General features: G+C 37.0%; 1 protein-coding gene and 1 long non-coding RNA gene across 2 annotated transcripts; one reads left to right on the top strand and one right to left on the bottom strand.

Moving 5' to 3' along the window:
* Positions 1 to 592: 592 nt before the first annotated feature.
* On the bottom strand, positions 593 to 11,669 carry LOC113681137 (uncharacterized). The gene is made up of 3 exons (XR_016179648.1): positions 11,528 to 11,669; positions 1,358 to 1,554; positions 593 to 851 (listed from the first exon to the last, which is right to left on the bottom strand). It is a non-coding gene; the product is annotated as an uncharacterized LOC113681137 (long non-coding RNA).
* Positions 11,182 to 12,543, top strand: LOC149039588 (mitochondrial import receptor subunit TOM7 homolog). Its single transcript, XM_089181949.1, has 3 exons — positions 11,182 to 11,418; positions 11,554 to 11,602; positions 12,331 to 12,543. Exons 1-3 carry the CDS (start codon positions 11,316 to 11,318, stop codon positions 12,344 to 12,346), a joined length of 168 nt encoding a protein of 55 aa, XP_089038075.1. The 5' UTR covers positions 11,182 to 11,315; the 3' UTR covers positions 12,347 to 12,543.
* Positions 12,544 to 14,585: the final 2,042 nt, after the last annotated feature.

Consider the following 14,585-nt stretch of genomic DNA (forward strand, 5'->3'; position numbering starts at 1 on the left):
TTTTTGGAGCTACGCGAATGCGTACGTGCAGGGGATGATCAGTGGCGCATCCAGAGGAATGGTGTACTTGTCTGACACCAGAAGTCCGATAATGAGAGGATCACAAATTACTTCTCAACTTAAAGTATCTAAAATTTACTTACAATAGAGCATTTTTCAATAGAGTCTTGGAAGTCATCCGGCTTTGCTTTGGTTTTACTTCACTACACTTTGTGATTGGTCTAGAAAACACACGCCACTCTCTCAACCAATCAGATATAAATCTTAAAACAATTGCGACTCGGTCATTCATGTATTCCCGCGCTTCAAGCGGCTTACAAGTTGTCAGTTACTTTGAGTCCTCATTGGCTGATGATGATGTAATCTTTTTTCTGATTGGTCGTTGTGATAACTTTGGTTTTGGTTTTTTAATACTCAGTTTAAAACTGTTTTATTTCTTAGCTTACTTATGCTCAAGAGTAAAGAAAAATAAACCCTGTGTTTTCAGAGACAAAGTTTATACATCCCCCCCACTTCTCCATCGAAATTTCCTGGGTCCACCCTTGCGTATGTGGTTGCTAAACTCTAAGCAAACAAGAGGAACGCAGCAGAATTTTACCACTTGGTATGAATGACAATTTAATGTGAAGCAGATTGTTTACAATATGCTAAACAGAAAATGTGTTGTAACACCATTTATATGGTAAGTGGTTTAGAGACCTCGTGTGAGTTTTAAAAATCGAAAATAATAAGCACGTTGTAATAGACACGAGCCGATAAACGTTTTTTTCGAAATGAATTATTCCTCTTTTTTCGCCTCTGTTTCACAGAGTTTCCATAAGTCGTAGAGCCGTCCTTTGTTATCTAAATTCCTAAAAAATGAAAAACAAGAAATTTTGAGAAAGAACACATCTGCTTTTTAAGACAAGAAACTCCCTTCTGCCGGAAACTTGTTGGCGAGAAGAAATTGTATTTCCTTAAGTCAATGCCCGTCTCGTCTAGGTGCCGAGGCAAAACTGCTAATTTAGAAATAAAAGTCGGGGTGTAAAAGGGGATGAATGAAGCGAAAAGGAAAATTAGAGATTTTTCAGAACACGAACCTTATTTAGTACGCGTATCCTGTTGATTTACAACTTCGTTTTTAGCTTTACCAAAAAAGTTATGAGCCTTTTAAACACCGTGACTTACTGGCTTGTGTGGTTGTTTGTGTGTTTTGTCACAGTCCTTGCTGACCATCGTCAGCAAAATCTGTAACAAATTTGTCCTAACAGCCCGAAAGCACGAAGCCAGAACGTTCGCGCATGAGCAGACGTTCGACCGCTGTGTGACTTGGACCCGGCCCAGTCCACGTGCCATAAACGATTATAATCCAGCTCACCTTTCGACTTGTAGGCTTGAAAGGTCATCGTTAAACCTGGCTTTTGTTCTCTTGTGTTTCTTGCACTTTCGAGCGGCTACTCTTTTGTTACCGAAGCTATAGTTGCATCCTCTCGCCCTGCATTCGGCAGTGAGGCTCAGTACAATTATCACAATCATCAAAAGGGAAAGTAGAATTGTTCTATTCATGATATTTCCCTGAAAAATAGAACAGATGAGACGAAAATTTAGGTTCGTAAACGTGTACTCGTCTGGTTCTGTAGATGCTCGTCTGTTGAGGCTTTGCACGCTTTGGTTTTCAGAAACTAAACACCTTCTAAGAAAGCTGAGGCGTTTGCGATTGAATGTCTATAACGACCAATTATAATTATAAGAAAGGAAAACAACTTTAAGAGCCAATGAGAACTCAAAGTAAAAATAACCAAACTGCCTAAAGCGCGGGAAAACGCGGGCGACCAAGTCATGATTGGTTTTAGATTTACATCTAATTGGTCGAGAGAGTTGTGTGACTTTTTTAACCAATCACAAAGCGAAGTAAAGCAAAACCATTGCAATAGTGGATTACTTTCGACAATCAATTACAAATTGCTTTATTTTGTAAAATTTTTGTGGAGCGAAATATATTTTCTTGTCATTTTTGAGAATTCGATAACCTTGATCGTGCACGGGCTGGCCTCAATGCGGTTGAGCAGATTTAAAGATAGCACCAGCTTTCCTCTGTTAAATCAGAAGCAGCATTTGTTTTGTCCAATGTAGACGTGCTCTTCAACTGAAGTTGAGATTCAGCGGATCAATATCAGTGTTTGGGCAACTGCCCACCTACCCCTCCCCTAACCTGACTGTTGTTGAGTTAGGGAAGGGATAGGTGGGCAGTTGCCCAGATACTGATATTGATCCGATTCAGCTAATATATCAAGAACACTAAACTACGAAATTTACGTCATTTCTGTCTATCTTTGACGTGTTTGAACAGCCAAGTTGATGGTCTGACTCAAGGTGTACTTCCAAGAACCGACTAAGCAAAGAGCGTGGAAGGCAGGGTGAGGTAAGCCAGAAATTGCTCCCATCAGCCACTGCACCCCTTCAGCCTGTTATTAGCACAACCAGTTCCATGAAAAATAAACCAGTCGTAAGTTTATAGATTCGCAGCTGGCGCTTTACTGAAAAATATTTGCTTAATCACAGCTTCTAAACCAGCCTAACGGATGTTTTTTTCCAAATGTTTACTCTAAACATAACGATTGCGCTACGAAAGGGGGGGGGGAGGGGAGTGCTGAACAGCCTCTGGATAATTCACGAAATTCTACATTTAGAGAATTTTTCATTTTTGTCAGATCAATCCGTTTTAACTTTCTCCATTCCTAGAAATCCTGGTTCCATCTCGGTTTGTTAATTCCTCTTTTGGCTCGATCTAACTCACAGAAATAATATTTTTCAGTCTCCATCAAGTTGACACGAATTATGGTGATAAGTTTCCTTCCAGTTTTGCGCCATTTTCCATGATTAGTTACAGAACTCAGCCTTCCAGCGCATATTAAAACTAAAAAAAAATTCGTCAATCGGGGTAAATGCGAGTGCAATCGTTGTTCAAAGAAATGTGAAAACCGCTCGCCACGAAAGTCTGGCTATCAAAGTTACCATGTGAAAAACCCAGGGGGAACTGATTTTGGATCGAGTAAGCCCGGGGTTCGAGGTATCAAGAGCTTGAGTATTCGAGAGTAAAATTAGATCGAATGTTTGACGTAAAGTCAAGGGAAATCGATTTCGGTTCGATTTAACGCGAAGTTCGAGTCAGCGATGGTTCGCTTTGTCGATTATGCAGTAGCTTGTCACGTGATTAGAAGACTCACAGCGAGGCAGGCAAAATCATTTTCATTATTGGGAGGGTAAACAAAAATTCATGAATCGAATTCATTTGGGCAAAAAGTTAGCTAACTCCCCATACCAACCAGGCAGAATTCAAATAACTAATTTTGAGCTGATAATGATATTAAAACAGAGACCAAACATATGAAAATAGGTGTCATTACACAAAACGGTTACTTCCAACGTCTGTTCGCTTATTTAGGAGGAAAACACCGATAATTCGCTAGACTGTGAATTTCTTAGCAGAATTTTGCATAAATGCTAAAAAAACATACACTGACACAAATTTCTTTAAAAAAAGCGCCCGAATTAAAACTAACGAGCGATGTTTTTTGGGAGTGCTCGATAAAAACTTGGGCTTATTCACCAATCGCACTTTCAGTTGTCACCTCTAAATGCCTGTTGACTCTATACAAAACTTTTAATCGTCACCTCTATTATATAACAGGCACTGAATGTTCGGACGAAAATAATATTTTGAGAAACGGATGCTAAATCTTTTACATTGTTAAAGTTGAACAAAAGAGAAAAAACCACTGAAAAATATAAGCATATGAAGATAAGCAAAGCTTTCATGCCAGTTTATCTGTCAATTCTGGACGCCCTCATTATACGAATGAGAATTTGAAATAAGTTTAATTTTTTTTCAACGTTTTGACAAATTTCTTTTGAATATTTTGAATAAAACTATTATAGTTCAATGTTGAGTTTTCTCTTCTGAACCGGACACTAAATCCGAAACATAGTCGAGGAAAATTAATGAAGAAAAAAGATCAGAGAAAAAAACCCAGTCATGGGTTCATGTGAGTTTAACCGCAAATCCTGATCCCTCTTGTCACAAAGTACATCGATATTCTTTTTTCTTATTTGTTCTTGCTTTGAATATTTCAATGCGCGTTAAAGCTTCCATAGCAAGCCACAGCAGTGAAAAACATCTTTATACGAAAACGTATCCCGAAAGAGCTAGAATTTGAATAAATCAGTGTACGAAGATTTGTTTTTGACCTACCTTGATCCCAGATCGTTTTATACTGTCACTGGCTCGCTATCTTTTTTATGAACCAAACTCGCACACTAGAGCGCAGAGGCCTGCTTTCATTAACACTGCACTAGGCAAGTTACACGTCCTTCTTAAAAATGACAGATAGGAGCGTGCAGCCCGAGGGCCAAAAACATGTATTGTAATGTTTCAACAATACTTTTAGACAGCGTGGCTCGATCTAATTCAATTATTTAATTATAACAATTGGCGAAGGCTTTCAACAATGTAATCGTGAAATTTTATGACATGTTGGCTTCTGAAAACCTCAAATTCAATTGATCATGAGTCCTAATTTTCATCGGCGATGCCTGCGGTTAACGATGTGTCACGTTAAGCGAAATACCGACGTGGTAATGGATTTCAATGGGCAACTGTGTACTCATCAAAAGATATCATATCATTTTTGACTCACCACAAATTATTGCTGAGAAAATTGTGCAATTTGCGATCTCCACCATCTGCAATACGTACGACCGGTGATCTTGCCACCCGAATAAATCACTAAGCAACAGATCCGACAAATATTAGGAACTCAATTGTTCCTGCCGCCTTGCTCAAAACAAAAAAAAGGGAAAAAAAGCGTCTCACTAAATGGCGATTTTTATTCAACGCACGACTTAGAAATTTTCGTTATGTTCGGTTATTTTCTTTGGTTCATACGCGTCGTTGAAGACGTCTGGGAAGCTTCATATCGGCTTTTCAGGCAAATATTGCGTTATTTCCCATGAAACTTGGTATATAGTTCCTTCCGTGAGGTTGAATGGCGCATCATTTTTTTTTTAACCCCTCCAGCTCTAACTGTTAAGGAAACCGTTGCAAATCTGCCTAGCACAATATGTTATGACTACCAAGTTCGTCTTTTCAACTCAGTCCTTATTGACTAGAAATCGCACAAAGGGTTTCAGGGGAAGTAATAACCCTGAGTCGTGAAAACGCTTACCTACCCGAGGGCAGTGTTTCATTCTCTCGAGTAAGTTAATCAGTTGTTTTTTTTTTTTTTCTTTTTTTCTTTCTAACATTTCAAAGCAAACAAAACAAATCAAAGAGGAGGTGAATCGCTATCTGTCAGGGCTGAAACTAATTAGGTATCGTTTCACAATGCTTCAGTGATGATTTTCTGGATTGAAGCAACTTGAAAAAAAGGCTACTCTTGAAGAAGGCGTTAAATGTGTGGGTTTGCGCACATGTGCGTGCTAATGAGCGGAGGAGGCATTATTAACGCATGCGCTGTTGGCATATGTCACATGCTGTCAAGTGAAAACATGATAATATCTCTGTCAAAAATTTAAGATAATTTAGACATATTTTCAAACATATGTTTCTTTGGCAGATATTTTACCCCAGTGACGTTTTCAGTAACTAACTTTGCGTATTTCCCCAAATTTCGCAAGCTTTGTTCACACTAGATACAATGGAAAACCACAGAACCAATTATTAATGGTTAGAAAGGTTTATAGAAAAATATTTTCTTTCTCCCTCGAGTAAGAAAACCATGCGTCATTCCATCTAACAAACTAACAACAATTTATTTACATACGTAAGCACACAAATTTATTTCGATCCAAAAACTAGGGAATCCTGATTTAATTTTCACTTAGAGTCTTTGGGAAATTTTACGTAGCACCGTAAGAGTTTGTACCGGAAACAAAACTGAACAATTCTGAAAATTGACGAAGGTAGATCGACCTAAAATTGTCTTTTATCATGGAGCAGTCGCCTTCCTAGTATTCCGTGTCAGACAATTGAAGACTCTTGCCAAGTCTTTACCTAAGCTATTTTTAAAAAACAAAATCTTTCTAATAATCTAAAAAGAGAAATTAAGAATTGTATCCTAAGTTAGGTCACTGCTCAAAAGTTGTTTCCTTTATCAAAATATTTTTCACATAATTTTTTTTTCACCTAATGAATTCGATAAGGAGAAAAAAAAATTCACTCTTACAGCATAAGATAATGTATCTTTTGGCAAATGACCATACACCTTGAAAAAATAAAAAACATTGTAGACATTTTTAATCAAAGAATTTACATGAAAATTTAAAAAAGGATAAGAAACAAATTAAAGACGGACAATTCTAGGCGTGGAAGTCGAAAGGAAGGAAACTGTTAATTTCTCCTGTTACAAGCCCGTCAAGAAGAGGAAATTTCTTTCCAACGAGAACGTGAGATTTAGTTTCCCGTGCGCCAGCTCTGCTACATGGGGTGCTTCGATCCAATAAAACTGATTCTGTTTTAAAGCATGCAAGATTCTTGTAACACCTACTTCATCGAGAATTTCGCCCACGTTTCCCCACCTAATATACTTAATAATCTGTTACCTCGATCGCAGGCTCCCTCTCTCCCTCTCCTTTGTTAGCACAGGGCCCTGGGAACCAAGTTCGCAGTGCAAGAAATCGACACGAGCTAATTCTGTCGGTGCTATATAATTATTTACTTTTAAAATCTGATATTTCAAGCAGCTTTCTGGGAAAAGAGGGAAATGGAAACTATCTTAAGTCAATGCTGTTTTGAAAACATATTAATGATAGAAAATACACGAGTGATAATGTGAAAGCTAGTTCCGCTAGTGATGATATAATATCCTAGGGCTATGCTCCAATTTGAGTTCACTTATTTGAAACTAAAGGCTATTCGCAGAGATTTTAACTTCATTTCCGCTTTTTTTTTTTTTTTTTTTTTCCTGTGCCTTGCCAGGTGAATAATTCTTTTTCACCCATTTTTAAGTCAATATATGAAACAAGATATATTATTTCAAGACTAGATAAATTTTTAGGTGTGTGGAAGATATGATCAACGGACTGTATCGAAAAGTCCGTACTAATAAATCATAGAGTTATTTTAACCCACATTTGATTCGCTTTTTGATTATTGTATAAATTCCATGCAAATGAAAAGCTGTTTTCGATACGATCGAGGAAGTGTAGATATCTTCTCAACGAGATTTCGATAAAGTCGTACTTTACCAAGTGCTCGACGCCTGTTTGACAAAGATAAAGTTTACACTTTACTGTGGATATGATGACATTCCTAAGATTAAAACTGTAGGTTATCTACAGCTAAGTGTTCTGTCGACAATTACACTCAATTGTAACACACTTTTTTTAATTCTTTACATTTTGCGACGAAATTGTATAACTGATGACTGACAGGAAGCTTTCTGCTGTTATTATGTTGAAAAGACTATTGAAGAGTCCAAGTTTGTTTTCAGTGTCAAATTATATCTTATTTGAAGAGCGTGTTTACTATATTCTTTAATGTCTGGTCTTTCTTTTGAACGCCAGCTTTGACCTCCTGTCGACGCCGGAAAAATAAACAAATGAATGAAATCGGTAAATGGAACACTTTGACACTGAATGAAAACCTCTTACGACGTGAATGCATGATTTTTTTTTCTGTCAAAATACCGCTTTTTCAAATATTCGTCTACTATATCGGTCGCCAAAAGCTCCGTGGCTTACGCGTATTAAGTCAAACCGTCAACGGTTTAATTGAAGAAAACCCCTTGAGTTTGCGGTATTCAAATAATGCACATATGATGATGCAATTGAAATAGAAAAACACGAATAATAAAGGTTATTAGGGCAACATTGATGACTATTTAGAGCTATTCTTACTATTGGAAAACTTGAACAGTTCTTAAAACGTTACAACCCTGAGAAAAGATGAAATTAGTATACATTGCAATTAACAAATCTGTGGCCATTTGAAAAAGAGAAGGTTTTCTTGGTGAGAAAGAAAAAAAATAAAAAACATAAATTAGTAAGGGCTTTGCTACTAATCCTCTCAATATTTTAAATTAAAAGAAATTTACCAACGCGATTACAATCCTTGAGAGTTAGCTTGGTTCTGAAATTTCGATTGTTGGACGAATATCTAACAAATTTTAATCAAGTACGTGTCTCTTGCTGTTCTTTAACTAGAAACACACAGTCACATTCAGTTCCGCTTTGAGAAAGATTCGTGGTCATTGAAAAAAATCAAACTCTTAACTTTTTTTTTTTTTTTAAGTAAGAGGCGTTTTGAAATTGAAAGCATTGCGAAGGCTAAGAACATTGAAATGTCTTATGTGGGCGAGTTAGTAGGGCTTCGTATTTCAGCGAGGATATTGGATACCGGGAAAAACACAGCTGAATTGTATCGTTTCAAAACGAAAAAATGTATATAACGGAAAGTTACAAATACCATGAAAGGCCTTAAGAAAATTATATACCACTGTTTGAATTTATCTAAGGCTTTGAAGTATATCATTATCCTCATTTCGTTTCAAAAAACATCGTAAAACCAACTGGTCAATTCAAACTTAAAAGATCCGCTTGAACAAAAACCATGCCGGTGCGTATTTTAATCACCATGTTTTTTAGTTGAAATAAAATGTATTTCATAGAACATTGACTTCGATAGTCTTTAAACAAAAGTTGAGTAAGTTCGAATACATGAGCAGAGTATTCAAGTAGTGACTTTTAGTCGATTTGTATAGAGTTCGCGTCTTCAACAAATGTCAATTATAAGCACAAATGTGACTATAAGCTAAAATTAAAGAGTAAAACTTCACGGGTTGAAACTTGCGTCTATTAAACTAAATGTATATCTAAACTAAAAACTTACTGTTTCTTTTTCAACAAAGGTTTGAAGATTTCCGTCACGTTTCACTCGTCTGGCATTCAGAGTGGTATAGTCCGCTTTGATTTAAGCCGCGAGTTAAGATCCCCCTTTAGTTGGTTTCAAAGAGTAAACAAATTTGTACATGTCAGCTGCTCTCTGTTAAACGCGGTGGCTCTCGGACATCCGTTTCGTGGTTTGTGGTAATGCATGTAATAGTATCCTGACAGTAGAAATTTGGTTTTTTTCGCATCTATTATGCAAGTATTGTTTCAATGTTACGCCAAAGGAAACACTTAAGAGAGAGTTGTTTGTTCCCAATTGTAATCCTGTTTTACAAATTCTCGATGTTTTCATTTTCCCACCCTGCGCAAACTAAATAAGAACTACCTCAAATAGGTAGTCTCTCGAGATGCACAAATGTTAAAACAAACGTAGATAAAACAATAGTAAAGTTTTACTTTATTGATTAAGTTCCATTGATTTGGACACTAAAACTGATAAAATTATTGACACCGCGTCCGATATGACCTATTATCGCACCAAAGCGGATACAATAATAAAAAGAACGAAATTATCAGCATTTCTATCTCAGGGCCAGGAGAACGCCTGTTTTCCGATGAAGGTTTCACCGTGCACTATCCGTTAAATCAGTATTTTATTCAGCGAACAATTAATTCTCATTTGAAAAAATGATTTGAAAGTATTTTCAGTCTATAACTCTGTAACACTGTAGTACAAGTGTAGCACTTTGCTTTTGACTTATATTAAACACGTCTTACACACAGTCTCAACAAAATGCAATTTACTAGGACAATTTTTCTATTTCGCCGCAGGCAATGAAGTTATAATGAAACTTCTGCAGGCGTAACTGGAACGTTTTCAACTTGATTCAAATCGTATTTCGGTCGTCAAAATCGAGACCCACTTATAATTAATTGGCAACAAAGTTGTAACTGATTTATTGAACTTTTAGTGTTAAGTCTTCACGGCCTTGTATTTCGAGTGGTTTTAAAAGATAAAAAATCTCGATATGGCTAAGCTCTCTTCAGTTTCGACAATCCCTTTTCAAGTTTTTTAAAATTCAATTGTCTCGCGCAATATTATTCAGTTTGTAAGTGAAAAAATATCAGATATACTTAATTTACTGATTGTTAACTCGCACGGCGACTTTAAAAAGTAAGAATCGACGGGACTAAGGTTAAACCATCTTCTTCCAATTTTACTGAGTGAAAATCTCGATCGGAATTAGCCGCATTGAAGCTCTCACCAACCAAATCATTTAATTATTTTTCTTCATAGTGCCGCACATAACACCAAATAATTCTCATAGGTAAGTATTGCATCTCCTATTTACACGTAAGAAAATTTACTCTTTCTGTTTTTGTGCGCCTAGTAAGAGAAAACAGTACAAAGCAAAAGGAATCAGTAGAGGGAGCCCGGTCAGTTTGTGGCGTTATGACTGCACAGACAAGTAATATAAGGCCAGATCAATTAACTCAAACGCGGTAATTCTCATGGGCCGCGCAACAGGCGCAATAAATGGCGTGCAAGGAAGTGATAGTTCGGCATCGGAAACAACCCCCGCTATGCGTCCGGCACAATTTCGATTCAAACTTGATCTAATGCATCCATTTTATCATTTTCACTCAATACGGCAACATCAGAAGAACAGAGTTTAAGACAGCTGCACCTTTGCAAGGGCGCGGCTAGTAGAAGGGGTTCCCCTAGATCCACCCCTCCTATTTAAATAATCTGGTATATCCCATGATGCCAGGAGGATACCAGTGCAGCCCCCTTTCTTTTTGACCAAGAAAAAAAAAACCACCTATGCGCCTGTTTAGTTCTCAGTGAGATTTTTTTCTGCATACCGATGTAAAATATAGTTTAATTCGCAAATGAGGAGCCTTAGGGGTCCAGTAATCATTTACTAGGGCGAAGTGGGTTAATGGGAGGGGGGGTGGAGGAATTTTCTCCCCTCCCTCCCCCCAGCTAAAATCTCAATCTCCCTTCCCTTTCCAGGCGATGAATAATGTCTATGTAAGTTGAAAATGTAATTTGGCCTTCGTAGAGAGTTTCTAAGCTGACATTTCTAGCTTTAGCCCTTCGTCAGATCGACCGTCTAAGTGCGATTTTTGCCGCAACGGAATGAACCTGAAAGAGGAGTGGAAACCTGGAAGGAGGCCCGTGGATGCTTTCAGATGTGCCACGGGTTTCATACCCGTAATTCGATGGGTATGAAAGCAGCCGAAAAAAAAAAAACTGCTTCTAAGCTTCTGTCTCGCTCTAAACCATGAAATTTTTCACAGTCCTGCTGGGTACCCTGTGGTTCGACTTAGCAGCCACACTTGCGTAAAGCCTTCTGGGTCAACTCGCCATCTTTGAGAATAGCATCAACGATACCTTGTTCATAATCCATTTATAACAACCTTTGAAACTCATCTTTTTGCTAAAAATGGTTAAGATGAGGCCAGAAACGAAGAAGAGGGTCCAGACTGTCATAAAATTTAGCAAGACAGCATTTCATTGGGGTTTTATCCCGCTGATTATATATCTGGGTACGTTAACTCACGTATCTGCAGCATAGCTCGTATTTGGTCATATTTCCCGAGACTAAATTGTGCTAAATGATATTAGAAATAACTATAAGATATAGAAGGTACTTACTAGAGCTCGATCTCGTCTCTTTTCAGGACTAAAGCAGGGTGGAGAGCCTGGAATGCCAGAACCAACTTTGTTAAGGTAAACCAGTTTGTGGAGATCACTAACCACGTGTGAAGAACACCGTAACTTAAAGGCTTTGGTGTAACTTGTTGAGTGTTTCCGGGAATAATTTCTGCTCTCTTTTCCTCATTTTTGGGGTTGATTTGCTCGTACGTCACCCAGTTTTATTGTTCACAAACAGTACTTAAAGTTAGTCATATGATTTATAAAACATGTGTTATTTGACCGTTGTTTATAAAGCTCTATTTTAGGTAGCGTTTTTCTCTGATTGAGTAATTTGAATTTCTGATTGAGTAATTTCCATCGGCTTGATACGTTTTAGGTAAGAATATCGACAATCATTTAATGGTCCAACGGGTGTTTAACCAGTCACTGACTATTTATGTTACTAACAGACGTCATAATGTGGGTAGGAACAAAAAAGAGGTGCAGCAGAGTGTGTCACCGATGTTCTTATCACATTTTGAGGTCATCTGTGACCTACTACTGAGCAGACTTACAGCAACATGGCATCTATTTGTGCTCTATATTTTATAAAGAAGCTAAACCTGTTGTTGTTCTTGTCATCCATGGGTGCATCTTCTGATAGATTATAAGCAAGAACCAATCAACATGCAGATATAATTCAGCTTATTATATATTTTAATGTATTCAGCTCCACAACACCCAAGCTCCAAGTATTACCATGCCATCTACTTGTAGTAAAAAAAAAAAGAGAAATTTGAATTTTTTTTTTTTATTGTCAGTCTTCTTTGGGCCTAAATCAAGACACAGCTGTGAAGTTTATGACAGTCAAGAACAAGGTCTATGGGTTTACTCAGCTGATGCATTGTGTGGATTTTAACAGAAACTATTTCAAGCTGATAACAAAACACAATGCTCTAATGTATCATATGTCTACAGTGAAATAACACTGGAAAACATGTTTGGCTTGAAAATAAATGTACAAAATAATTGTGTATCAGGTTGTTAGTCTTTGAGCTATTTCAGGATATGAGCCTGCTTTGGATGTTTTTTTTTCTGCAGTACTTTGTCATCCCTTTTTATCTAGGAGAAATATGTGAACTCTGAGGAAAGAAAAGATCAGTTCATCTGAATGATCTTCATCATTGTTGTAAAATTTTAAATATCATGAGCCAGACAGTGAGAAAAACAAGACAATGGAATCAAGACATGTTTGTTTCACATAGTGACAGTAGAGATTTCTTAATGAACACTGTTGGATCAAAGCTAAAAATTAAAATACCTATCACAGAGTTTAATCAAGTAGATACAGTGATTGTGAAATGCCACTCTTGACCCTCACAATAGCAAGATCTCAATATTAACCCTTTACACCCTAACATCAGTATTCATATTCTCTGTACTGATCTCTCTACATTCATGTGATAGCAACAAAGAGAATTGATTTGACATCATTCAGGAGCTTCTTAAACTGGTGATCATTTCCTGTATTCTCATGATATTTACACGTGATTCAAGGGTTATACTGCAAGGTGCAATTAGAAGCCAGTCACATTTAAGGTTGAATTGGTTAATGCTCACAACTATCTGCTTTAAATTTACATTTTTGTACAGAGAATTCTGAGTTTGATCAATAGTCTTCTTGCTTCTCGTCCCATCCCTGCTGGACAATTGATCCACTAATGGTTGTAAGGGAAAAACATTTTGATAAATGTCAGAAACAAGTACACAACTTCTAAGTACTTTTCAGTAACAACTGAACCAAAGAAAATTCAGTATAAAGTAATTATTCCATGGAATGTGCACTCGGACAACTTTTATAGGTTGTGAGGCAACCAAAAAAAGGAATGAGTGAGCGCAGTCGTTTGTGCACACTTTCCATGGTATGTTTTTGTTTCATACTTACTGAGATCTACTCTGCCAATATCTACACTGACAAGATCTACATTGTAACATACAAAGCAAACAAATGTGAAAATACATTGCTCATCCAATCAGAGACAAACAAAACTGACTTCAGTGTAAATCTCATGATGTATGTAATAAATCTGATTACAACTGAAAGAGGTAAGAATTACTCAAGTTAATTTGTTAATGTATTCGAATGTTGCTGGGCATTTTCCTGTTGAAGCCATCTCTGCTACCAGCAGTATGCATATTCTCCATTCTGTCCTCTGTAAATTTCCTTAGTTTCTGACAAAGAGAATTTGTTTAACAGTCAAGTGCTTCCTAAGTTGATCACTTTCTTTCTTCTTGTGACTTTAACATTTGATTCAGCGGTGAAACTGTAACAAGAACTCAGATGTCAGTCACTCTTTGAGGTCAAAAGGCTAAAACTATGTTGAAGTTTGCGGAGGAAGACATTGTATTTACTTTTTCAGATTTAAAAATGGAAAGTTGAAACTTTTTACAGTTCCAATGAGAACATATCTTTTAACCCTGGAAGGTTGCATCCTTTAAATCTACTGTGGAAAAAAACAACACATTGAGGACCATGAGAAAAAGAAACACAATTTAATTTATTAGAACTAGCAAAATGACATTAACAAATTAATGTTGCCTAAAGTGCTAGGATGTTAGATGAGTCATGTCATGTGTAACTATGGCAAGAAAAGCCAGCCTCATCTACTTTGTAAGCTGTTCCCTCTTCATTAACAAAATGGATCAATATCAGTATCTGAACAACTGCCCACCTACCCCTCCCCTAATCCAACATTAACTTTAAGTTGTTGTCAATTGACTGTTGTTAAGTTAGGGGAGGGGTAGGTGGGCAGTTGCACAGATACTGATATTGATCCAACAAAATTTCCATCATCTTGTTAGCAAGAATTTGGCTTTTCCTTGGATCGTTACATGGATATTTTCAAGTCTAAGATGATGGTTTTTCAAATGGGTCTTAAAAAGAAAAGCTTACAAATGACTGGATTGCAAAACCATGTCATTGTAAAAGATACTATTTTAACCCCTTATGGATGTTAAAGGGTTAACTCCCACGAGTGACCAAGACAGAATTTTTCCTTAAAATATTTATACAACA

Source organism: Pocillopora damicornis, chromosome 9 (assembly GCF_964200805.1).
Source record: "Pocillopora damicornis chromosome 9, jaPocDami1.2, whole genome shotgun sequence".
In the NCBI taxonomy this organism is placed as follows: domain Eukaryota; kingdom Metazoa; phylum Cnidaria; class Anthozoa; order Scleractinia; family Pocilloporidae; genus Pocillopora; species Pocillopora damicornis.